At 37.2% G+C, this 25,891-nt stretch overlaps 1 protein-coding gene across 1 annotated transcript in view; it reads left to right on the top strand.

The window, feature by feature from the left end:
- The window catches only part of ANKRD32 (ankyrin repeat domain 32), a 39,955-nt gene extending 20,681 nt beyond the window's left edge, over window positions 1–19,274 (top strand). The window contains exons 10-17 of the mRNA XM_010578029.1: window positions 1,021–1,186; window positions 8,049–8,196; window positions 10,429–10,574; window positions 12,589–12,758; window positions 13,258–13,382; window positions 15,358–15,450; window positions 15,843–16,025; window positions 18,511–19,274. Of these exons, the coding sequence (XP_010576331.1) occupies window positions 1,021–1,186; window positions 8,049–8,196; window positions 10,429–10,574; window positions 12,589–12,758; window positions 13,258–13,382; window positions 15,358–15,450; window positions 15,843–16,025; window positions 18,511–18,995 (1,516 nt within the window). The 3' untranslated portion in view covers window positions 18,996–19,274. The remainder of the gene's footprint in view (window positions 1–1,020; window positions 1,187–8,048; window positions 8,197–10,428; window positions 10,575–12,588; window positions 12,759–13,257; window positions 13,383–15,357; window positions 15,451–15,842; window positions 16,026–18,510) is intronic.
- The last annotated feature ends 6,617 nt before the right edge of the window (window positions 19,275–25,891 follow it).

The raw sequence follows: 25,891 nt of genomic DNA, 5'->3' as shown, positions 1-25,891 counted from the left end.
CTCCTCACTCTCCCCCTGCTCCAGTGTGGGGTCCCTTCCACGGGAGACAGTCCTCCATGAACTTCTCCGTCGTGGGTCCTTCCCACGGGCTGCAGTCCTTAACGACCTCCTCCAGTGTGGGTCCCTCCCACGGGCTGCAGTCCTTCAGGCACAGACTGCTCCAGCGTGGGTCCCCCACAGGGTCACAAGTCCTGCCAGAAAACTGCTCCAGCGTGGGCTCTTCTCTCCACGGGGCCACAGCTCCTGCCAGGAGCCTGCTCCAGTGCAGGCTTGCCATGGTGTCACAGCCTCCTTCGGGCATCCCCCTGCTCCGGCGTGGGGTCCTCTCCGGACTGCAGGTGGAGATCTGCTCCACCATGGACCTCCCTGGGCTCCAGGGGCACAGCCTGCCTCACCATGGTCTTCCCCACAGGCTGCAGGGGAATCTCTGCCCTGGCACCTGGAGCATCTCCTCCCCCTTCTTCTTCACTGACCTTGGGGTCTGCAGAGTCGTTTCTCTTACGTGTTCTCACTCGTCTCTCTGCAGTTTCTGTGCCCCAGCAACTTTTTTTCCCTTCTTAAATATGTTATCACAGATGTGTTGCCACCATCGCTGATGGGCTCGGCCTTGGCCAGCAGCGGGTCTGTCTTAGAGCCGGCTGGCTTTGACTCCACTGGACATGGGGGAAGCTTTTAGCAGCTTCTCACAGAATCCACCCCTGTCGCCCCCCTGCTACCAAAACCTTGCCACACAAGCCCAATACATAAAGGCAGCCTTTACTTTATGTAATATTAGCACAATATTACATAAAGGCAGCCTTTACTTTATGTAATATTAGCACAATATTAGAATTCCTTCAGTCTGACTGTAATAGTCATCATTATTTTACTTATTATTCATCAGAAATTGTGTCTGATCTTTCCATACTTAAAAATTGCCAAACCTGTGTGTGTTTTGACAGAAGACAAGGTTTCTGTCTGGTAACTATAGTAATCAAAGTGGCATAAAAATTTAGGTTTTTTCACTTTCTTTTTTTACAGTTTGGTTGAAGGGACCAATTCACAGCATCAGCAAGTCATGCCACAGACAGTTCTTCTGGAGACCTTTTGGCTAGGAAGCGAAACCTCAGTGCTTTTTAGCAAACACATACATATTCTAGCAGATTGGGTCATACTTTCCCATAGAGAATCGACCAGAAAAAATGATGTGAGTATGTATTTTATACTATAAAATAATGAAGACCGACATATTTTTCTTAAAGGCATTCCCTTTGTTCCTTCCTTTGTGAGGAATTATATGTAAGTATCACAGCTGCTTGTTATAGCTGCCTTTTGTTGTGAAGCATGCTGGTTTTTGCTCCACTAAAGGAAATGAATTGATCCATAAGATTCTCATATTGATCTGTAGAGAAGAAACGAGTCATGAGTAGCTTGTTGGCTACATTCAGATGTTCACATGCCCTTACCAGCAGGTATTACTGTAGTCATTAGGGACACCAGCTTAATACATCCTGTCAAACAATAAGGTGTAACGAAAGAGGGGATTATCTTATTTTACAGTGATTGTATTCAGGAAATGTTGGAAGGAGAAAGCTAACAAAACTAATAGTTTTTTGCTGTTTTCTACAGATATGCATTTTTTTAATTTTAATAAATGCCCCAGTTTTCTTCCCAAGTCCTTTAGTTTCATTTGGTATCTTCCCTAGGTCTTTTCATAAAAATGGAATTGAAGGCAACTTAATTGCTGTTCTGTGACCTGCTGACCAGCAGGACATTGACCTGAAAGATACTGAGTGTCCTCTATACCACCTCTTTCTTTTCAGAAGCTAGAGGCCTTGTAAAACATCTTTGACTTCTACATTCTCACATAAAATACAAACTTACTGCTGTCTCTGCGTTCTCTTTTAAATTATTGTGAAAGCACAGAATAAATAGGTACTTCATTCACTTTTTCAATACAATAACAGAACAACAATAGAAAATCAAGTATTCCAGAGAAAAAAGCACTTTCAATATAATACCTAGTAGTTCATTATGTTAAGAAAGCAGAAAGATTAAACATAATGAGAGCTTCACTCATCTTACCTAGCCAGACCTCCTACCTTTTTTGAGGGCTATCAAAGCAAGACATTCTGAAACAGTGCTGCCTTTTATCCTTGGTCAAGATATTAAAAAAGTGCCTAAAATTAGGCTTCTATACCCATATTTATATTTAAACAACCTACCTTTTCAAAGGTACTGAGCACCAAGCAGGCATGCATTCAGTTGCCGTCAGTGGCCATTCTGTTTCTTTGGAAAATGAGACTGCTTTCATATGTTTCCTGGTGTTGAATCTGCAGTTTAAGTGTAGGCACCATTTTCTTTTTTCTACTATGCCTTCCTTTGACAAGTTCCAGCACTGTAAGCCATATCTTTTTCATAAACCATTCTTTGCATAAGCAGAATAATCACTTGTGTCAGATAGAGTGTAGTACACGTATGAAAAATAAACTTAAAAGAAAGAATAAAACATAACATAAAACACAGAGACCTACCTCTTGTTTAGATTCTATTTTCTTTATATACATACATATAAAAATTGTACTTTCAGCACAAAACCCAGATGCCTATTGCTTTCCCACTTTGATCTTATGCACTGTAATGTACAATATCCCTGCAGATATGAATTCTAGCCTTAAAAAGCAGCTTGTTGCCTCATAGTATCTGCACTGTTGTATGTTCTTTCTTACAGCCTTATTCCTTAATTTCGTATTTATATATTGCATTTTCTTTCCCTTTGCATTTTTTGGCAAAAATAAACTCTAAAAAACCCCCCATATTTTTACATTGAAAACTTTTCATTATCCTTTTTTCTGCACTCTCAATTTTGTTACACTAAAACTTGATATACTAATTTCTCCACATATTCAGAGATTCCATTTAAAATTCCATGACATAGTTGAAAATGTCATGAAGAAAGCCAAAGGAGCAGATCCTCCCTAGCTATCCAGGCAGAACTGTTTTCTTTTCTCCTTCTTTTTTTATTATTTTAGAGATACATAAAAAACCCCACAGTATTTCCATGTCATTTAATAAGGCATATTGGATGCAAAATTTTACTTCTTGTCTTCAGTTTAAGGGTGTGAGTCATTGTTACCACTTTTGTTTTTTAAAAGTTGTTTGCTTAAGAGGCAACACATTGACAAGAAACATATAAGGCCATTTAGAAACTCAAATGAAAGGAATTACTTTGGGTATTCTTACTATCTGCATGGGCACAGAAATTAAGTGGTTTATAGCACAGTGTGAAGGTGTGACCGTGTTTCTGAGCTTACACAAGCATGTTAGCTCGTGGGAAGAAATAAACATGCCAACTGTGATATACCGAACTTCCATGCAGTTTTCCAGTGGAAACACCTGTAAATAAAACCAGATGAATAATTTAATTAAATTCTTCTTTTAAGCATATCCAACACATTCTTTTCTAAGTGGTGAAAGTGGGCATTTTTTTTCCAGCTTTTTAGAATCAGATTCTTTTTTTTGTAATTCAAAGAGATTCTAACAAATCAGCACTGACGTGGAGGGAAAATATCAGTGTATGTTTCCTCTCCTCTACTGCTGATTTGTTGCAAAATTATGATTTTAATATATATGGGTGTACATATATATTATGTGTGTGTGCGTAACAAGAGCAATCCAGAAAGAGTTACAGTATTCTAAGTGAGAAAATCCATGCTGAAATTCTGAGTTACTGGTTTCTTTGGCTTACATACTCTGGAGGTATTTCACTTTTCAGACCTGTTATAACCTACATCAGATAAAAAGAAAAAGAAAGAATGAAGGGCTATAAAAATTTAAGTTACATATATAAGTGCATTTGCTTTCTTGTGTTAGATATAATTTACTTTATCTAAAAAGTACCAGAATAAAATTAGTGACAGGAAGTTGGATGCCTTTGCTTATGACTGTGTTAATCTGCTGGGACAACTAGGTGAAATAAAACTGATACACTATCCTTGTAGTTAAAAATGTACTGCCAAAGAACACAGAAGTTTTTCCATCACTTGAGATCTTCAAATCAATATTGAATATAATTTTAATTTAAATAACATTTATTGTTTATTACATTATTTAAATAGGTTTGATGCAGAAACTCCTGGTCAAGGTTCCTTAAATCAAAGCTGTTAATTCAGTTTTAGAATTTACAAAGGAATGTGTGTATTGCTTATAACACTTTGAGTAGCATTGAGCTATTGCGTGGCTTTTCACAATGTCACAAATGGTATCGGAAATGCTTTTCATCCCTGATAGTACTCGTGTTTTTTTTAAAAAAGCTGTCTTACATAGCCTGACAAAGGAGTGAAAAAGGCATTAATTCCATTTTTTAGTTGCATCATCTTGCATATTTCTAACATGTTTTCTTCCATGTTTCAGGTATCTTTACCTGCTATAAATTTGTGTGCTGTAAATTTGTAGAACTAAATTTCTTTTTGGTTTATCTGGCACTTCCAGCAGCTTCCCAGAAGTATGTTTTAGGCACTTTTGGGGTACTGCATAACTCTAAAAACATTTACACCACATGAAAAAGAACTTTAAAGAACAACTCTAAAATAACTCTGTAATTCAAAGTAGAAAAGTTAAAATGAGTTTTCCTATGACTTAAAAGCTTTCGTATAAGAACTTTTATGTGTACTAAAACACACTGTGAAACTTCTGTCACTGTAGCACTGTACTTGACTTGGCAGAGCATTAAATGGAACAGCAATGTAGGAATTGCATTTGCTAAGCTGGCAGACATCAGTTGTACTGATGTGACCTTTGTATGCTAACACAGTCAACAGCCTCTTCCCACTTCAATGCTTTGCTCCATGAGATAGCTTTGATTCTCAACAATAAGAACAAGAGAGTTTTGAAAAAAGGTTTAACTGGATCTTACTTAATTTGCTGTGCATGGTGTAGTAGGTTGACCCCAGCTGGCAGGTAAGTCCCCACCCAGCCGCTCCCTCACCCACCCCACAGCGGGATGAGGGAGAGAATTGGAAGGGCGAACACTCATGGGTTCAGATAAAGACAGTTTAATCAGTGAAGCAAAGCTGCGCGCACCAGCAAAGCAAGCAAAGCAAAATAAGGAATTCATTCAGTGCTTCCCATCATCAGGCAGATGTCCAGCTGCTTCCTGGAAAGCAGGGCTTCATCACATGTAGCAGTTACTTGGCAAGGCAAACACCATAACCCTGAATGTCCCCCCTTCCTCCTCCTTTCCCCAGCTTTTATTGCTGAGCACAATGTTTATATGGCATGGAATATCCCTTTGGTCATTTTGAGTCAGCTGTCCTGGCTGTACCCTCTCCCAACTTCTTGCACACCCTCAGCCCAGTTGCTTGGGGAGGTAGAGTAGGAAAAAGAACAAGCCTTGGTGCTGTCATACATGGTAGCAATTCTCATGTTTCATGCAAATGCTTCCTTCTTTTTCCTTTTTAATATTGGTTGTGTTTTCATTACTATGTTTGTATTGTTTTGTGCTTGAAAATGAAAATATTTTTAAGATGTTAATATTTAAATGTTTTTAGAACAGATGATACTTGCAGTAAATTGGAGCATTTCCCTCTCATTTGTAGAATTGAACCATTTATTTCAAAATATTAAGGAGAAGTTCTTGGTTTGTACTACCGTTGTTTTACCAAAATGTCAACCAAGCCTACACCAGTTGGAAGGATCTGGTTTGTCTTTGTCAGTGTTGCAGATACTTAGCTGAACAAACGTAGTTGCAACTCATGTATCAGCCACATTTAACATGTAGCTATATATCTGACTGCAAAACATTATTAATACTTGCAGTATTAACAGTCATTATTTCAATCTGCTGCATCAAGGTCAACTTTCACTCCCCACCCCTTTCCTTGAAGATATTTCATAGGTGAAGTAATATAACGTTGTGATTTAAAAACAAGAAAAAGAATGGAAATACTAGTGCTTTGCATCTGTATCTACCTCATATTACATTCATATGTCCTTGATCCTGTCACTTAACCTCTGTTAAAATTGTGCTTATTTACTGCATTTGTGTAATTTATTTCCTGCAAAGAGCTATTGATGGAATTACTTTATTCACCCAGTATTTTGCTTTGGGGTCCAGTGATAAAAGAAGTGTGCATACTAAAGGGAAATTTAAATGCATTTTAGATGTTTTAAATTAGTTCTTCAGTTTCTGTTCCTGAATCTTCAGAAGGTAGGAAGTAATGTAGCTTTTCAAATACTTCAATTTTAGTTGAAAAAAAATATTTTCATGTTCTTGACATGCCATATCAATGTTCTCAGGTTTTTGTTATTATGGGATCCCACAGTTCATCTACAGTAAAGTACTATGATACAGTAAAGCAGGAGGCAAACCAAATCAAGCAGTGCTTAATGGAGTAAGAGGAAGTAGGGCTGGAAGCAATCTCAGAGATCTGTCCTAACAGATTTTGCCAGGCCAGTTCTTAAAAGCCTTCAGTGATGGAGATTATACTGCCTCCTCATACAATGTTTATTTGTAGTTGTGTTTATTCCTTTTCTTTTGAATGACAAGTAAGTCTATTAACTGTAGGGACAGTATTTATGTGGGTTTTCGACAAATTACTTTGTAATCTTTTTATTATAAATCTTACCTGTGTCACAGTCTCTGTTACTCTTACATAGTCTGTCTGATTTATTGCTGAAGCTCAATCTGTTTCAGTCCTTGGTGTTTTCCAGCTTCTGAGGGAATCCTGTTAAATTATTTTAAACCAACCTTGAATATATTTCATTCTCAAAGGAATATCAGACAAACCATTGACTGTGGTCTGAGACCACAAAAAAAGACAGAAAAGTTTTGTTTCCTTTAAGTAATTCTATAAAATCTAAAGCTGACAAATAAGTAAGTACATACTCAGTTCAATTTCCCTCTTATCCAAAATTGTCCATTCTGAAGTACTCATTCTCTTTCACTAGAATGCATTGTATTGCCCGGTGCCCTAGTGTAACAGTAGTGATTCTCTGGAAGAGCCTTAGGTAGGTGTCTTTGTGCAAATGAATGCATGTGTTCCTACTGTGGTGCAGGTATTCTTCCAATTTGCACTTTCAAAACTGACATACAAATACTGAATTTTCTGTGGTTGTACATGTGGTCAGAGGAATAACTTATTTCAGGATCATTGCATAAAGTATTTTTACATGGCACAGAAGGGTGTTGAGTACACGGATCTGACTTGACTTTGCACAGACTAACTCAGACACTAGAAGCAGTGCTTTAACCAGCCACTACTGATGAAGTGAAGTACTCATGTGGATGAACAAGTATCTTCATCTATCTCACAGTACTTTCTGGATAGCATGTTAAAGTGCTGTATATTGTCTTGGTGCCTCCAAACAAAATGCGCTTTGGCTTTTTTGTCTACACATGACCATTTTGTGGAGGTTCAGGGGAGAAAAAGGTAAGGCTAATACCCATAAGTATGTTCTTTTTAAACTTGCCGCTGCTAGTCTCTTTGGAATTTTTGGTAGCAGAAGATCGTTTCCTGATCCCACAAACTGGCTGCCAAAGTTCTTTCTATGCAGGAAACTAGCACCTTGCATCCTTTTCCCTTTTGGCACAGACATACATGGTTAGTCACAAAAGGAGCTTTCACATCATGATGAAATCTTTGGGAAGAAAGAGTCGTAATAAAGCAGGTAAAATAAGATCCCTGTAATTGTCAAATTAAACACAAGGTTAACTAGCATAAATGCAGTAGTTGAAATCTTACAGTTAAAATAATTTAAAAAGAAATCACACTTCGTACTTGTAAGCTTTGATCCCATTTTGCATGTTTTCAAATAACTTTTATTTCTGCAATGCCAAATGTTAATTCATGTGGCATCAATAGCATATTAATTTTGTTGACCTGGCTGCAACAGTTAGCTTTTGAGCAGCAGAAGAAAAGCCAGTGAAGAGGTGATGTGGCAACAGAGCGGGCTTTTATCTAAGGAAGTTCTCTAGTGTTATTATTGGTGCATTATCAGTGTGAATTTGTTACATGCTACAGGTCTATAGATATTCTTTTGGTTTGGTTTGTTTTTTTCTTTTCATTTAGGCTTTCAGATGTGAAATAGCTGGTCTATTAAATGCAATTCTTGGAACTGTAGTGGAATATTGGGTCATCTCAAGTTTGCTTATGGACAGAAACGTGTTTCATGAAATAGCTGGTGATTTGGCACAGTACCTTGCCATTTCATGTGATGGTAAGTGTTTGAAAGGCCTCTCAAAGTCTTTTAATCAGATCCACTAAAGTCATAACTGAAATCCTCGGTTTACTTTCAAGTGTTTTACCTTCTGTTGCAGCTCTGCAGTCTTATGGTGTGATGTGTACATATGCAAGAAACTGTTTTATTGTGTGTATGTGTCTGTCTGTCTGTCTGTCTCAAGCGAAGACCAAATAGAACAGGCTTTCTTACTAAAATATCTCTAAATAAATCTCAGTAGGTGTTAATATGAAAGCAAGACTACACAGTGTGAAGAAGAAAAAAATCTTTGGAGCTCTCTTGTCAGTTTAGGAAGAGCTTTAAGCATATAATAAGCCATAACTTCAGAGAGGCAATTGGACACACCTTAGCTCAGGCCAATTCTCAGGTGAAATTTTTCACTCCACAAACTTGATCTTGTTTGCTAAAGACACTTCAGCCATAAGTCCAAAAGCTATGCTGAACTCTTTGACCCATACAGACTTCAATGAAACATTTCAGTGTCTCATTCCAAGTCCTTAGACTTAATGGATTTTATTTGGGGGCTGGGGGAAAATTCCAGCTAGTCCCTTGAATCACTATTGTTCCTCTTCATTAAATACACTAGGTAAAAAGAAATGTCATGACTCAAATGAACCATTATCATTTCACATGAAATGTCGGTTGAGGTATCTGTCCTTTAGGCAACTAGGGGATGAGGAACTCAAAAGACCAAAAAAATAAGAAAACTACTGAACGTTTTTAATTACATTTTCAAACTTAATTCCCACCAAAGCCTGCCCCTCCTCTCCTCCCCCCAATTAGGAAGTAGTGGGAAAACTGTAACTCGGCTGTTACACCTGTATGGATATCCTGGTTTCAGTCATTATTTTCTCTACTGACAGGTGTACGTAGGCTTCATTTAAAGTGTATCTGTCTTCTACCTGGACACTTGAGAAGAACTATGCTGAAAAGATTAAACTAAAATCTTAATGTCTAGACAAATAGTTCCACCCTAGTCTTATGTAAAGCAAATTATCAGAACTGTTCTAGCCTGCCTTAAATCTTAGAAGGCCAAATCAGTTGGAACTTTATAGTATTTAAATCAATGGAGCTTTTAATATCTACTACTATTGCCACCTCTCCAACGGATTTTCTAGCTTTCATATAAGGGAGAATCTTGGATATGTCTTTCTGTAAGACTTTCTTACTTTCCTGTACACAAATGGAAAATTACACTTTCAATGCTGTCCTCCATTGAGAGCAGTCACAAGAACAACATTCACAATCTGATTATAAAGAGTAAAGATTCTTTGACCTATTGGTGATCACGGCTGCTTGGTTCAGTCTACAGCACTTAAAGCCCAAAAAAATGTTGCAGAGTTCTCCTAAATTCTGTCGCTCTTAGAGTAGAAAAACTCTGTAGTCTCAAAACTTGTGTTTCTGTTTCATTTGAGTCTACAGACCAGTTGATGTATGAGCACTTCTTAGCAGAACAGAATATTCCCTCAATAAATACTTTCTTCCTCATGGCAGACCTTGCTTTCCACCTGTTACAGTTGCTATTTTGACAAAATTATTTTGCTAGAATCAAAATACAAATATCACCCTAAGAAAAATCAGTCATTCTGTCTCCTTTTCCAAAAAAAAGAGAGGTAGGCCAGACATATGCCTGATACATATTGATATAGATACAGATACAGATATATATTCTTCTGTCACTGTTTTGTTTTCGTTTTTTAAACTGAACTATTTGGTGCATCTGAATGGGGCTGAAATTTGCTTACAGTCACTTTTAATGTAGCATTTATAGGTCACCCTACATTACTTGCAGATTTCTTTGTTCATGTGTTACCCATTTTATCTGAATTGTGTTTGTATTATGTCACTTAGAGATTTTAAAAGTGACCACTTGCATAACTTCCCAAATAAATAATTTAATTCTCAAAATCAAGGTCAAACTATTATAAGATTGTATTTAAAGTGGGTTTTTTTAAAGTTTCACATAAAAAGTGGTGCTTTGCCTTTTAAAATCTGTTGACCATTCTCTTAGAAACTGGTCTTATTATCAGATGATGGATAGAATCTTTTTTAATATAAGTATTTTTAGTAATTCTTGTGGAGAATAGCTTCTGAATCTGCAAAAGCAGGAAAAAAATGTCTGGAAGAGCTATCTTCTAGATAACTCTAGATGTACAGGTTTTTATATTATCATTTTAAGGCTCTTTTTTTCGCCCCTGTGCTTTTATCCAGATTTTTCGATATGTGAATTAAAAATGTTCATTTGTTCCATACCATCCCTCTGGCTTCAAATGTTTGTCGCAGAAGCAGTTTTTAAAAAAACGTGTTTACAGAGGAATGTACCTATTTCTACAGAACCTCTTTCTCTTCAGAAAATAGTAAGTAACTCTTCTACTCCTTAATAACCTCTTACACTTAAGTATTTTACAAGTAATTGGATTCATGAAAGTCTTGGAAAATACCTTTCTTTTGTGGTCTAAGATAATACTCATTGCATGCATTGTCTTCCACCTGTAGATAGACTTTACTGCATTTAAATTTCTCTTTGCCCAAGATCTGGGTTCAAAACAATGGTAAAATTTTTCTTGCCAGACAATTCGTAACACCTGGTTAATCTGTTTAGATGCAGTTAACATGAAAAGTCTCAATGAAAGCTTTTTAAAATAATCTCTGATGTAAGTATGTTATTGCAATGTTACATTTGTAATTAAGGAGAATGCCAAATATAGTGTGATTTCCCTGGGTTATCTTTTCCTTCAGATTTTTTTAAGAGGTGGCAGTCTATAATTCTACTGGGTCCAAGCATTTGTTACATACAAGATTTTATGATTTTGAACCACAGTGTATTCCTGTGAATTTCGCCTCTTAAAAACTTTCTCCTACTTGCAAACCTTTTCCTGCCTTCAAATCACAATTTGTGGTAGTTGGTGAGGAAATACATGATGAAAACTGTGAAAGAAATTCTCAAAACCATGACTGCTGGCAGGTTGCAGGCAAATCAGGGAGATCACACAGTAATGACATGCCCTATCTTAGAGCCTCATATGAGTAATCGTAATACTAACAACTAAACAGAATATGGAATCCACAACTGTTTCTGGATGTCCTAAAATTCTGCAGGTAGAGTCAAAGAAAAACAAATTTACACCTTTATACATTTTCCATACATAAGGTTTCCTGAATTTTACAGGAGTTTATTGTGAACAGACATAATTGTTTATTGATACATTGTGTTTAAACAGAGCTGGAACAAAAGACTGTCAGAATTTTAAAAATAAACCAACTATGTATCTAATATTTAACGTATGTTGCCAACACATATGCAGCAGCAATTGCTATTTTTAGTATTGCCATGACTACTGATCACTCTCTGGAACTACTTAAATGTAAATTTTTGTAGTGCCTGAAACAAGTTCATGTGCTTTTTGTGGCTTTTCTTAGCATTACTGTGCCTCCTTTTTCGTTCCATACAATAAATACTAACTCTCGTCCAATCTTCCCAGCTCTTCTCATACAGCATCTTACGAGCTAGGCTTTTCTATGGGTTCAAATAGTGACCTGCTTCTCTCTGGTGGTAAATGTACAATGAAGCTGCAAGTAAGGTGTCCCTCACCCATTGTAAGTTGCCTGCAGAATCTACAGTGATCTGCTAGATAATCAAAGCCTTCTTTAATATTTTTCTTCAGATATAATCATAGTGTAATCATTGAACGAGTCCCCTCACTGGAGTTTTTCCTATGCTTTTGCCAAACTGCAGAAACTTATATGACTTTTTAAAATGAGCGGTATAGGTGGGTTGGAAGCTCTGTATTACTGGAAAGAAGCCAAAATATCTACAACGTCCAAAGCTATCCTAATAATGAGAGATCACCTAAGAGATAACTAGCTTATTGCCTTCACAATGCTCAAAGGCTTTATCCAAGCCCTCATCTTAGAAGAGATGAAGGAGGGGAGTGAGTATTTCTTTACCACATTGCTCCCTTGGTTTTGCTCCCTGTGTTGGGAGCAGGAAGCTTGTAAATACTTACATTAAGTACCTGAGAATCAATTAGCTTTAATTCAGTCTTATGTCCAGCTAAAGTGATCAAAATTTTCTTAGCTACCAAAAACTGAAGAGAGAGGTCTAGAAATTTCCCACTTTCTGAATCAGACCAAACCCACTCACCTCTGAGGCCAGCATAAAAACTAAATTATAAGAACATAAAAAAAGATTGCAGAAGACAACTTTAAACAATCTATGTATCCAATCATTTAGGGATCATATTTTTAAAAACTTAGATACAAAAAACTGTGGGTGGTGGATGACTGCTTTGCATGAAGTGCAACAAAAGAAAATGACTGCATTTTAATTTACTGTATACAAAGTAATTGCAAATGTTACTTTTGCAACAGGTCTGTTCCTATTCACGGGCTTTGCAAGAGGTAGGGATGCATGCGACGAGAAAGATACACAAAGCAAAGAAAAATAAAATAGGGCAATGGCCATGCCCTGAGTCTCAAAAGGCATTACAGATGCTAAATGGCGATAAGCAGAACCAAGTCAAAGTGCTGCCTGATCTACCGTAAGTAATACCTATAACATCACCAGTTTTATTCTGCTTTGGGGGACAGCTTCTGACCTGACACATTTCTTGAACTTTATATGACCTGTTTTGTTGTCTACAAATTACTGCAACTGACAGAAAGCTCCATTGTAAACCTGTAACACCTCTGGGCTGGGGTTCCCCATTTCTCTCCATCCTCCATCTCAGTGTATATGCAGGCTGATGTAGTTATATTTTCCCAATATTAAATTTAAAGGGTACATAGAGAAGTTGAACTGTTCATAGAATTACCTTTAAAGAAAGTTTAATTGTGGGTAGTTTAATTTTATTACTGTTTTAAATACAGTTGTAATTAAATGACATAGAATTTATGTAATTAAGACATTTCAGAAATAACTCTGACAATGGATAGAAATAAGTATGCTGTACATACACATTTAAAAGCATTAAGTACATATACATTATCTTAAAAGATGAAATAGTGATTTTAGACATGTCCCCTTTGCTCTCTTTTCAGTGACAGTAAGTGCCCTCCATTGACAACGAGGCTTAGAGCAAAAGCAGAAGTTCAGGCTGCACACACAAATGAGAATGGCTACCTTTTGGCTGAAGAGGTACACATTTACAAGAGAAATTCTAAAGGTATTCTATATATCTAATTTATGTTAAGAACTTTATATGGTTAGAATTGACAGTTTTGGATTTAAAAACCTTGTCCTGATGAATGCTGAACTAAAATGATGGCTTATGCCCAAGAATTATTTTCTTATGGTTTGTGTTTCTTTTTTCCGATGTCTATTTGAAAGGAAGAATTGTATATATGGTGGAATAAAGCTGCCTTCTTCATTCCCCTCCCCCTCCCAGATATTAAATACAGTGTACAGCTTGTGTGAGCTCATTCCAGTCTTGCCTGCCTTACTTTGCTAATCCACCTCAACCTGTGCTTGGTAGGATCAACGTCTTCTGATTTGAAAGTATAATTCAGTCTTCATCTCTTTCAGTCCTAGACATTTTGTGAACAAAGACTGAGGAGTATGCTATGTTACATAGCTGTGTTAAGCATATGGACTGTTTTCTTCCAGGCATTCAGCCCAGACTATGAAAGGCATTTGGCTTTTGTCTTAGCTATACTGGAACCCAAGTACCTAAGGAATAAAACAGCACTGCAGTAATTCATTCGGTTCCTACTTATTACACAAATTTAATAAGTTATACTTTACATGAGCTTCTACCTGAACAGAATTACCTGCTGGAACTACTTTTTGTCATCTTCATCATCAGAAATTTACCGATATCACTTAAAACACAACTATATTAATATGACACCCAAGGGGAGGCTTAGAATAAACTGCCATAAGCAAGCTGGGATTGTTCAAAAAATTAAAACCAGAATTGTATCACAAACACTGAAGGACAAAAAAACCCTTACCCTCTTTTGGGATTTAAGAGAGCTTCAGTAACAGAGCCAGACCATGCATTTTTAAAATTGGTTCCCTTTCTCTTTATTGCTTTTGCAAGTAAAATTGATGTGAATTATTACATGCTGACTTCTACAAAGAAAAGTGAGCTGAAGGACTAGGGCAAAAAAAAAAAAAAACCTGGGTTTTTTTCTGTTCTTCTTCTGCCAAAATTGTAAGTAGTATCTTCTGTTGAAAGAATGAGTATGGAGCTGACAGATTTACATAGTGAAGGTATTAATATAACAAAATATACCATGTAAATCTTATCGCAAAGGCTGAGAGATTTAGCCTAAGATATTTTTCATTTCTAAGATGTTTGTTGCATCATCTTTCACCTGGCATCAAGATTTTCCTCTGGCTCTTGTTCAAACGTAATCATTTAGTGAAAGCAAAACAGCGTTTAGAATAGGTCTGAAGTTTGTTTTGCAGAGACTAATGGTGCCTTTACATATAAGCAGCAGTTCTCACTTGCTTGCTGTTCAGTTTTTCACACTTACTTCAGCTTTATATGGTACTAATGTTTGGGATTTTTTTCTTCCAGAGGATTTTCTTTTTTTAATTATTGTTATTATTAGGACCCCTTCATTTATTTCTCTCTCTTTCCCCCCTCCCTTGCTACTGTAGCCAAGTCAGACAGCCTATTGAGAAACAGCAAACCATCTGTTAACGGATTTGAAGTTCTGAATTATACTTGAGTGTGTAGAGGCACTCGTGCTTAGCCAGAAACATTCATTTGAATTAAGCTATAAATGCTGTGTAAAAAGAACCATACATTTTAACGTAGGTTCATGAATAAATTTAAGGGAGGGCAACTGCACTCTAAAGTTTTATTGCTTCAAAACCCAGTATTTTTGGTGTTCTGTGATCACTTGGTGCTTTTATAGTGTGATTGAAGCTTTAAACCTTGAACTGGGGGGAGATAATTCCTGTGTTAAACCGTTTGCAATACAATTTCATTGCTGGATCTCTGGTGGAACAGAAGCTCTGTGGGTTTTTTTGAATTTTCTTAAAAGATGGTTAAACAGGATAAAGGAAAATCTTACTCATTATTGAATTTTCTGGCATATAGCCAGGTCTCCTAGTTCCAGGCACTTTGATTATTTTCTTTAGTTGCTGTCTTGCCTAGTCTAGTGTAATCTATTAATTTTTTATGGTAGGACAGACAGCCCTGCATAAAGCTTGCATAAGTAACAAAGTGGAGAGATTGATTCAGCTTCTCTCTTTCCCTGGAACAGACATTAATGCTAAAGGTAAGTTACTCATTTTCTCTATAGAACTAAGAAGTTAAGCCAGATAAAGAACTGTATTAATATCTGTTTGGTAATAAAGTTTATATTTATACTATTAAGACTGTCTTTATTATTTTAAACAACACAAAATGAGGACTTTATTGCAAACATTGAGGAAAGGTTAATTTATAACTCAACTGTGTTTTAACATCACATTTTCTATTGATTTTTTAAAATGCTATTTAGTTTTTTCATATGTTTTTCAATAGAATTTCTTGTCTTAAAATCACAAGCTGCCACTGCAGCCATGATGAATAGTAAAAAATAAAGTGTTTTGCTGTCTCATGAATTACATTATTAACATTTTAGTACTACTTCTGCTGTTTTAAAACTTCCCTTGATTTATAATTCAGACTATGCTGGCTGGACGCCTTTGCATGAAGCCTGTAACCATGGCAGCACAGTGTGTGTCCGTGAAATTTTGCAACGTTGTCCAGAGGTAGACCTGCTCAGTCAAGTGGACGGGGTGACTCCTTTGCATGATGCACTGTCAAATGGACATGTAGAAATTGGCAAGCTGCTACTTCAGCATGGGGGTGAGTGCATTTATGCTAAACTGGTTGAGGGAAATTATCCACTGTTCTGAGTCCATATGAAGTTCGTGGTGTTTTTCTTAATAGTTGCTTAAAATACAATATTATTATGAAATATTTATTTTAAAACATTTTTAAGCCAAGCTGTTTTGGTCACAATAAAAATAATACTGTTTTCACACTTATCTTGATCAGCTGAATATGAAATTAACCAGGATTTTCACATTTTTTTCCAATATGGTAATGTTTTTATTCTGCATTTTACACCATATGCATTGTAACTATATTCTCCAAACTCATTAATGAAGATAAAGATTACCTAGTCACCAGGCAAAGCCAAGGATTGTCTTTTGTTTTGATCTATTTTTACCATGATGCAAAAATAGATCAGTAAATCTCTATATAATCATGTTTTTCAACATAAATTTGTTCAGCATTTATGAAAATTAATGTGATGGTCTTTGAAGAACACAATTAGCTTGGTAATTAGTTTAAGAAAGGAATCTATATTGTAATTGTGATAACTGCTGTTTAGGGATAATAGTGGGAGGGATGCCTTAGTTTCTAAAAAAAGATACATTGCCCCTTAGGCAGACACACGATAAATGTTTTGAACAATATTTTTTGTTCAGTGACAGGGAACTTGTATCTTGTCTTGAAATATACTGTATCAATATAATTAACTTAGCATGGTTTTTTTAAAAAAAACAACTGCAAAGAATGGTCTTGGATATCAACTCTTCCTTCTTTTAATTCATTTACTAAAATGAGTATTTGTGATATCCTTACCATTGACCTACTGCGTCAGTTTAATCTCCGTGCATTATATGCCGAGTCCAAATTTTTTCAGTAAAAATCATTCTCTTTATAGCCATGAGGCAGAAGAATGCACTGTATTTAGATGGCCTATTACTTAATTAAGGTAGAGAAACAAAATGTTCTTTCATTCTTGGCATAAGACCCTCTGTATTTATGGTCTTCTCCTGCCCCCTAAAGGCTATTTCTGTGTCTGTTGCGCAAGGACCGGCTCATAATCAATACATTCCTCTGCAGTTCTACCTCTGTGTTTGCTGCACTTCAGTTCTGTGGCTCCCAGGTGTTTTATATATCTACTGAACCATGTATCTGACATGCCAAGCCAATACCTGGGCTCAGTTCAATCAGTCTAAGTGATGCAATAGCCAATATTGTAGTAAGTCCAGCTCCTCAATTGGAAATGGCATTGCACTGACAGATGTGCATTTTTCCTAGGCTATTGTGAAGAATAGGTAGTGGATGATCCTGTTGTCCTAGGGGAAGAGCTCTACTTGCACCTGCATTCATCAAGGTTTTCTGGCAACTATAAGGCTGTGTCTACCCTTATCTTTGCCTTTGTCACACTCTGGGTTTTGGCCTGTCAAATAGCTGACAAGACTATGGTAGAGAGCATGTTACCCATTCAGTGTGGATTTACTCAGCTCAGTAATTCAGAACACATCTCTGGAAAAACTTTTTTCACTTTCTTTCTCTAAAAAACATTCAGCTTCCAAAATTTAATTATATCGCATAGTCAGTGATGGAGTAAAACAATGCAGCTTTAATCACAGCAAAGTTAAAACCTCTAGTATGGGTATGTAATGTGGTGAATTACCTTTTTTTTGTAATTAAAATGTATTCAAGTTAAAATGGCATCATTACTTTAGTACGGTAACCCAAATTTACATAAGATTCCTGATGTGTTCATCTTTGAAAATCAATACCTGTGGTGTGTTAACTGCCTTCATTCTATGTTACTGATGTGGCATTACCAAAATGTCTGTAAATGGTTTGAATATTAATAGTACCATTGTACTAATAAACAGGAAATACCAAAAGAGTGTAGTATAATCTGAACCAGTGAAACATGTGCCATTTACTTACTTTAAATCTATTTATTAGAGTAATTACTTGTTGTATTTCAGAAGTCTCTTAAGACAAAATTTTGAAACTCAGTTGTTGGGGGAGTCTAGGATTCCTACCTCAATTGTTTACCTTGCTGCATCGCCTAGGACAAGGTTGGCCACACCATCCAGGAAAGTAAAATAAAGACAATCATAGTAACGTGCCTGTCATTTGGAGTAGAGTCTGGGCAAATAACCTGGTCTATAAAATAGTTAATAGAACTTTACAACAGTAATAACATTACATTTTTACATACTTTACATATTGTTACTTGAAATTTTAGGATAAGCAATGTTTGAATTTCTTTTCTGTATAATAACCCTTGGCTTTCAACCTAGCAAAACTGGGAAGAAAATTAAGACAGTATCGTAAAGAAACTGTTACAAAGGGTCTCTGTACATGTTCTAGATTATATTCCAAATGTGTAACTCATCAGTTACATCAACATAACTTAGTACAAAAAGGAATTTAAACAGACTCCTAGCTTCTGGCAAAAAACAAACCAAAATCTTGTTAGGCTGCCAAATTGAATGTGCTGTTGTTATTAATGTTTGTATTTTCCCTGCAGGACCAGTCCTTCTACAGCAGAGGGACTCCAATGGAGAATTGCCACTGGATTATGTTGAGTCTATACCAGTAAAGCAAGAACTTCTGAATATTGTTCATCCAGAAGAAAACATTGAAAGCTTCTCTGAACGCACAGAACAAGATTTTTGCAGTCAGCAGAGAGAACTGTGGTTGTTTTTATTTAATAAGATGCTGCTGAATTTTTGTTCTGTTTATAATCTGTCTTTACCCTTTACTTTAACTCTCAGAGAGGTAGCTTGTTCAAATGTACTTCAAGTAATGGCTCGTGATAACTGTGAAATGAAAAATACATTTTCTGCAGATTGGTTAGTAGATACATATTTTAGAGAGCTAGAAACTTTTCAAAAGCTACCACAGTTTCTTCAAGAAATATCTGCAAGCATGGTTTTTTACCCTGGAGAACAGATGAAGGCTTTATTAGCAACTCTCGAAACTATGGTGGAGGCATATCAGCTCTCTACTTAAATGTTTTTAACAGTTAGCTTCCAAACAAGCCTCATCATTGATTGAATCTTGACTGTTAACCCTTGGTATTGGGCTAACTTTTCTTCTGGCAACCAAAGAAGTCCAAATTTCACAGCCTTACATGAGCCTTACATGTTAGTATCTCCTGTGTTGTTAATAATTGCCTCTAACAGAACCTGGAAGTCAGATGCATTGATTCAGTGCACTTTTTAGGCAACATTTTTCCAATACCAGTGCCTTCTAGTTGTCTGACAGTTCTGGATGCCTGTGACCACGTCAGGAGGGTGCTATATATCATTTGCACTAAGTTAAACTTTGTATTTTCTGTCCTGGAAATCTTTGTTACCCATCTTAAGCCGTAGTTCACTGCAGTTTCCAGAGGCAGTGACCCTAAAGTTAAACCGAGTTGAAAGATGACCACAAGCAGTTTTTCCTTGAGTCAGGCTTGTGCCTACATGTTTTGAAATCCTCTAATAAAACTGATGTTTTAAGCTAATGTTAATGTTGTCTGACATTACGCAAAAATATATGGAAGAGCAAATTCCTTCTATCCATTTTTGTCTTATTTATCCTTGTCCTAGAAAAATCAAAATTATTTTGTGTAAATTAATTACATCTTGTAAAATTCAAAACAGAAGGTAGTATGTATATATTTACAGAATCAGTGTACTAGCATTTCCCACGTCTTCGATAGTTTGATAGAAATGGTCACACAAAGGCATGTGGAAAATCACAGTGGCTGGTCAGCACCGTGGCACTCGTGGTCCCATTCATTTGTGCAGTGACTGACTTGCGGAGACTGGCCCAGATACTCGGGTGATTTGCAAAACTCCAGTGGGTACCGCTGACTAGAGCTTTAAAACCATCGAGTCATCTTGCTGCTTCCCAGGATGGTGATGCTGCGAAGGGCCAAATCCACCCTCAGCATAACTTCCGATGTCCTTGGCTCTGCTCTAACTCGTGTTGGCTTGCAGTGGTTTGATAAATCCATTACACTGGCAGTGTATAAAATGATCTGGTAACACTCCTGGGATTCCCTGAACTAACGATGCTGGTGGAAGCAGTGGCACAAATCTAGTTATGTTGGCAGGGGAATTCAGAAAGGATTAGACAAGGCAGTTTAAGTATGTACTGGGCATCAGATTCTGACACTAAGTATGGATCTCCTTAAAAATTACACCCCATTTAATATGAGAATTCTGTTCTCAGTTCTGTGAATACATGCAAACTACACGTGATAAATCCTCTAAACTAATCCTCTAACCTAATTTAGGATTGTGTGCTACATAGTCTATCAGATGGTCCTTTTAATTAATTAAGAAAAAGAAAATCCTGTGCTGTTCTTTCAAGGTGTTGAGGCTCATGAGGCAGCTGAAGTACGTAATTGTGCTGCATGGGGTTGGGGATGTGGAAGGGTTACATGTTTTGGAGAGCCTTTATTGCACATTTATACATCAATAACTGCTCTACTTGCCTCGCATCTTTGTAGAGATCCAGTGCCAAATTCATTTCAGACTAGTGTCTGGGAAGAGAGACACTTCAAAAGGAAGTTTATCCCTTCCCCTTCCAAGGGAAGAGAAGGAAGTGCTGCTTTAGAATGAGGGTACCTGATTTTTTTCTAATAGATTCAGTAATAGATCAGGAGTAATTTAAAATCTTAGCCTTCAAAAGGAAGGTACTGATTAGCAATGTTTCCAATTCCAGTTCTTCTGTAATAGAATTTATAATATTAAAAAAAAAAAAAAAGGGTGAGGAGGAGAACTGCTCCTGAAATTGATGTTGCTTGACTAGAGGGAGTAAGTTACATTGATGCAGCTGGCTTGCAGCACATTAAAACTTCCATTTAGCCTTTCTGCAGCTGAGATATGTGATCTCATAGCAATCCACTGAAGTTGCTCAGGCTGAGTTGGTCTTGGAAACAGACCTTCATTACAAACGTTCAGTGTTTATTAATGACTGATTATTATTTTTATACATGCATGCAGAACAGCCTGCTCTAATAGAATATAGGGTCGGTGCATATTGGATTTGTCTATGTTTGTGCACTTTTTATTTTTCTCTAGTAAGAAAGCAACACACAGAAAAACCTTTGTCGTATATGAGATGGACTAATAGAAGTCAGTATTCCCTGTTGCAGGACATAGTAAAAGAAATGCTATGTACATACCATCTAAAGAATGCAAAATACGCATTTAAGTTGGCAATACTAACATTTTCTCTGGTCACGAATTTGATATGTAATTGGGAATTTAAAATAATTGGGACTCAGAGAACCACACAAAAAGAATTCTGCTGGATCTGGAAAAGCAAATGCTTCAGAATATTCATATCTATTCCTAATATAATATATTGGTGACTGAAATAAAAGCAGGAAAAGCATTGTTTTGGTCTGACAGAGAGAGTGATTCTGCTTATATATCCAAGATACTCCCACAGTTATTTGCTATTATGTCATTTAGACAGGAAAAAAAGTACATCAATCATTTATAAGTCCTACTTACCTATTTAAACTAATTTCAACTACATCTTTCCAAGATACTGTAAAGTAGATAATATATGCTAAATGAACATTATTAACATTGCAAAATGAGACGTTCAAAAGTTAGCAAATTTCTGAATTAATATTCCACATGTAGCCCCAACTTAAATATTGTCTGTGTGCATTGTCAGTCTTTAATTATATGGTGACACAATTTTGTTCTCTCTAATGTTCTCTCAGTTTAAGGATCATATACTGGAAATTTTCCTGTTATTTCCCAGTTATGCTCTTAACAGAGTTCAGTTTTATATATACTCAAGTTTGCAAACTCCATGTCCTTAAATAATCTTAAGTATATCTCAGTTGTATTTAACATAAAATTATGTGCTTCATCTAATTTATTAGAAAGTACCTGTTCTCTTTCAGAATAGCAAAACTTTCCTGTTAAATCACGATTGCAATAAAGTGCGATCTATTAAGTAAGTGATTAAACTAACCGCTTTTTAAAATCCCTCTTGGTAGGTAGGGTATTTCTCACTTCCAGGCTTAGTTAAAAGAACAAACAAAATCAGCCAACCAGCCCCCCCTCCCCTTTTTCTCTCTATGCCCACGTTTCACATGCCGACGTGCTTCACAGGCACGAAGGCACATCTTCATCCTCGATCAATCCTGTTTTTCCCAGGCCTTTAAAAAATTATGCTTTGCCTTCAGTACACAGTTGGAGAATACTACTTTTGCACAGTTACAGATGCTGCCCAGACGGGCAGTAACAGTGGTCAGCAGCACGACAGTTGGCGTAGAAAAGAAGGTAGAGCACACAGGGATATGCAGTTGGGAATGATAATGGCATGCAAAGATGTTGGTCAGGCATCGAAAGTTGTCCAAAAAAGTTGTATTAAGCCAAATTTCAGTGTTGCATTTTCTCTGACACGTATTCTTTGTTTCACACCACTACCATTACTAGATACAAAGCACATCAGTTTATGTGCAAAAATGTCGGTAATTTGTAAGATGTTTACTACAGAGTGTTTCTTGATTTCAAAATGGTCACACTCATTGGCAAATAAATCACTACTGCCAGCATACTAGGAGCCTGGGCTCAGGAGATGTGCTATTGATTTGTTTTATTTTTGTTTAGGAGCGAAGGTTACCTTATAAAATTTAAATATTCCTGTGGCTTCAATAACCATTTAAAATTTGTTAGCTCTCTTTAAACTATCTAACTCTAAATAGTCCTGAAGCTTTCTCCTGCACCATCTACGATCCCGACAGATGCTAAATCGCTGCATTCCAGAAGGGCAGCATCACAAATGCCCTGTGCAGGGTTAGTACCAAACCCCTGCCTCGTCCCCCTGTACTGGGCACTGGTGAGGCTGCCCCTCGAGTCCTGTGTTCAGTTTTGGGCCCCTCACTGCAGGAAAGACATGGAGGTGCTGGAGCGTGTCCAGAGAAGGGCAACCAAGTTGGTGAAGGGTCTGGAGCACAAGTCTTACGAGGAGCAGCTGAGGGAACTGGGTTTGTTGGAGAAAAGGAGGCTGAGGGGAGACATGATGGCTCTCTACAACTACCTGAAGGGGGGTTGTAGCCAGGTGGGGGTCCATCTCTTTGAAGTAACAAGAGGAAATGGCTTCAAGTTCCACCAGGGTTGGTTTAGATTGGATATTAGGAAAAATTTTTTCACTGGAAGGGCTGTCAAGCACTGGAACAGGCTGCCCAGGGAAGTGGTGGAGTCACCATCCCTGGAGGTATTTAAAGGACATGTAGACGTGGCGCTTAGGGACGTGGTTTAGTGGTGGACCTGGCAGTGCCAACTTAATGGTTGGACTCAGTCATCTTAAGGGTCTTTTCCAACCTAAATGATTCCATGATCCAATGAAAGACAGCCCCCCACGTGGTCAAGAGTGCCCGGCAAATTCAGAGGAACCCGTCTCTGATTTATTGTCAGGTAAGTACAGCCTTCATCGTGTTGTCTTACATTTAACTTGCACGGGCTGCACTAAGACACTTTTTTTTTTTTTAACTGGGATCCAATTTAGTGACCGAGCCAGACCAATCTGCGTGAGTGGTCTTTTCATCACCTCCTGTGCCATGTGCAAATGTAAATACAAATGGCTGCATATTTATATATCGGTGGTGCAACATGTCAGTCTGAAGACCAAGCCCAGAGGAACACCATGAGAAACATTTCATGCCCAGAGATTATTCCCAAATGCATACTGTTTAAAATCTGGCATATAACTCCTTTTTAAATTTGTTAAAAGTACATTAAATAATTACAATTATCAAACCATAGTATATAAAGATCCTTACAAGTTCATAAATTTATCATCATATTTACCAGGATATGAAACGATGCTTCTTCAGCAAAACAGCTCTAAAAATTACACTTTGCACAGTATTCATCTTTGCCTTCATATTCAGATAAAGATAGTGAAAATGCACCTAATATATCAACCAAGCTTGTAATCTGTGTGAAAAAAAATGGATTCTAGTTGGTCTAAGAAGTTGCTTTAAGTCAGGATATCAATTGATACTATTACAGTAGTGTATTTTAGGCAGCTGAGTAAATGCAGAATGCCTTCTTTTAAAAAAAAAAGGATGAGCTGAGGACTATTTAGCAGAATTTGTCCTGCAGGCAGGTGGGGACCACTGTGCAGAAGACATGGAATAGTAAAGCTGCAGAGCTCCCGTCACACTGTCTATCTACACAGGCATCTGTGAACCAGGTGTTTGGAGACCTTGGTTAAATTGCTCCAAAAATAATTAGAAATATTAAGAAACAATACCTCTATCTGCCTAAAGCTGATGATAATATTGATTAAAAAAAGGGAAATTAGGCTGTTTATTTTGTTGGTTTTCAACAACATCAGGAACTACTGTTGCCACCCTCATTCAAAGAGACTGCTGGCTGGAGAGGGAAGGAAAGAAGGAAAGAATGGTGCAAAAATACTGTGCTCAAGTCCAGTTAAGAAATTGAGATCCAGCTTCAGGATTCTTTCAATGCAAGTTTCATTAATCTTTCAGGAAAGCTATCTTATAGATGCTGGAAAATTGTCATTAATCTTAAATGTAGAAGTGAAAATAAAACAGTGGAAGAGTGAACAGTCAGCTTATACAAATTGTGAAGATTGCTGACACAGGGAAGTTTACCTATTGTGGCTTGTCACTTGCACACAGCTGAAGTCTAATTAATCTAATTCTTGTCTTACCTAAATGAGCCTGTATACTTCTACTAAATGTCACAGTTTTTCAGGAGAGTCATGTAAAGAAGGTCTCATTCTTGTTTAACTCCCAGTGCACCTAAATCACCTTGCTCTTGTATTTAAAAAAGTAGTGGATGTTTTGCCAAGATATGTAACTATATACCAGCTCATCTGTAACCAATGGTGCTTTGGAAAATTTAGGGAGGGCAAAGCTAAGTAAACAACAACAACAAAAAATTAAACTAATCTAGAAAGATCTGTATTAAAAAAAAAATCATAAAACTGCAGTGTCGATAATTCAGCTTGTTGGTTTGTTATTTGCCTTACTAATCCATTTAGTCTTAAAATTTGGCATTTTCTACTTCTCACTAATGCTGCAACTCCAATTTTCTTTAATGATGTTAGGCTATCTACCCCACTATGTACATGCATGCCTGCTGGAATTTTGCTCTGAGAACAAATACGCTCTGGCAGTTTGAGGTGGTCAACCAGTGACCATTTCCAGCTGTTCAAAGCACACCCTCTCTGCGTGGGGGACACGCTATCTATAATGGCTCTTGAACTACTGGAGACTGAACTTCATATGGATACCATGTGGGCTGATGATGATAGTGTATCTTCTCTATCATCAACCCCTTCTGATTTCAGGAGTGCTCATAGAACATGAAGAATTACCTGTTCCCTGATGAGCCTTTGCAAACTCCACACAAAAAAGCAGGGAGGGAAATGATAAGATTAAATGATGGGTGCAGTTATCAAAGGCTCTAGCATAGCTATATTTATAGGGGCTTCACCACCATTATTAAATCAAGGTTCAGATTGGGGTTTGCGGGGGGGTTGTTTCATTTTTTCAACAAATCCAGAAAAATCCTTTCAAATGCATATTGTGCCACAGCAGCACCAGGTTTAAGACACAAAGCTCTGATAGGGTATAACCTCGTTTGCCAACAGTGAGTGCTAGCTGTCAGCAAAACCACAGCCTGCTGGGCTGCTGGAGGGGGCCGTGGCAGGCTGCCCAACGAAAAGAAGGAAAACCCCTGCTTGGCATAGTGGCCTACGAATGGGCAAGCAGGCTGCCATTCCAAATATTGCCCTTTTACAAATTTAAGCACAAATTTTGCTTTTCTTACCCTGTGCAGCATCCTGAATTAAAGGCCTGTGAATAACAGCTGAATAACACATCTAGTCGCTAGCAAGTGCCAGATCCGAGGAAA

The sequence above is a fragment of the Haliaeetus leucocephalus genome, unplaced genomic scaffold, assembly GCF_000737465.1.
Source record: "Haliaeetus leucocephalus isolate CR32 unplaced genomic scaffold, Haliaeetus_leucocephalus-4.0 Scaffold598, whole genome shotgun sequence".
NCBI classification, from domain to species: Eukaryota; Metazoa; Chordata; class Aves; order Accipitriformes; family Accipitridae; genus Haliaeetus; species Haliaeetus leucocephalus.
The sequence above is the reverse complement of the archived record's forward strand: the minus strand, read 5'-3'. Positions and strand labels throughout refer to the sequence as shown.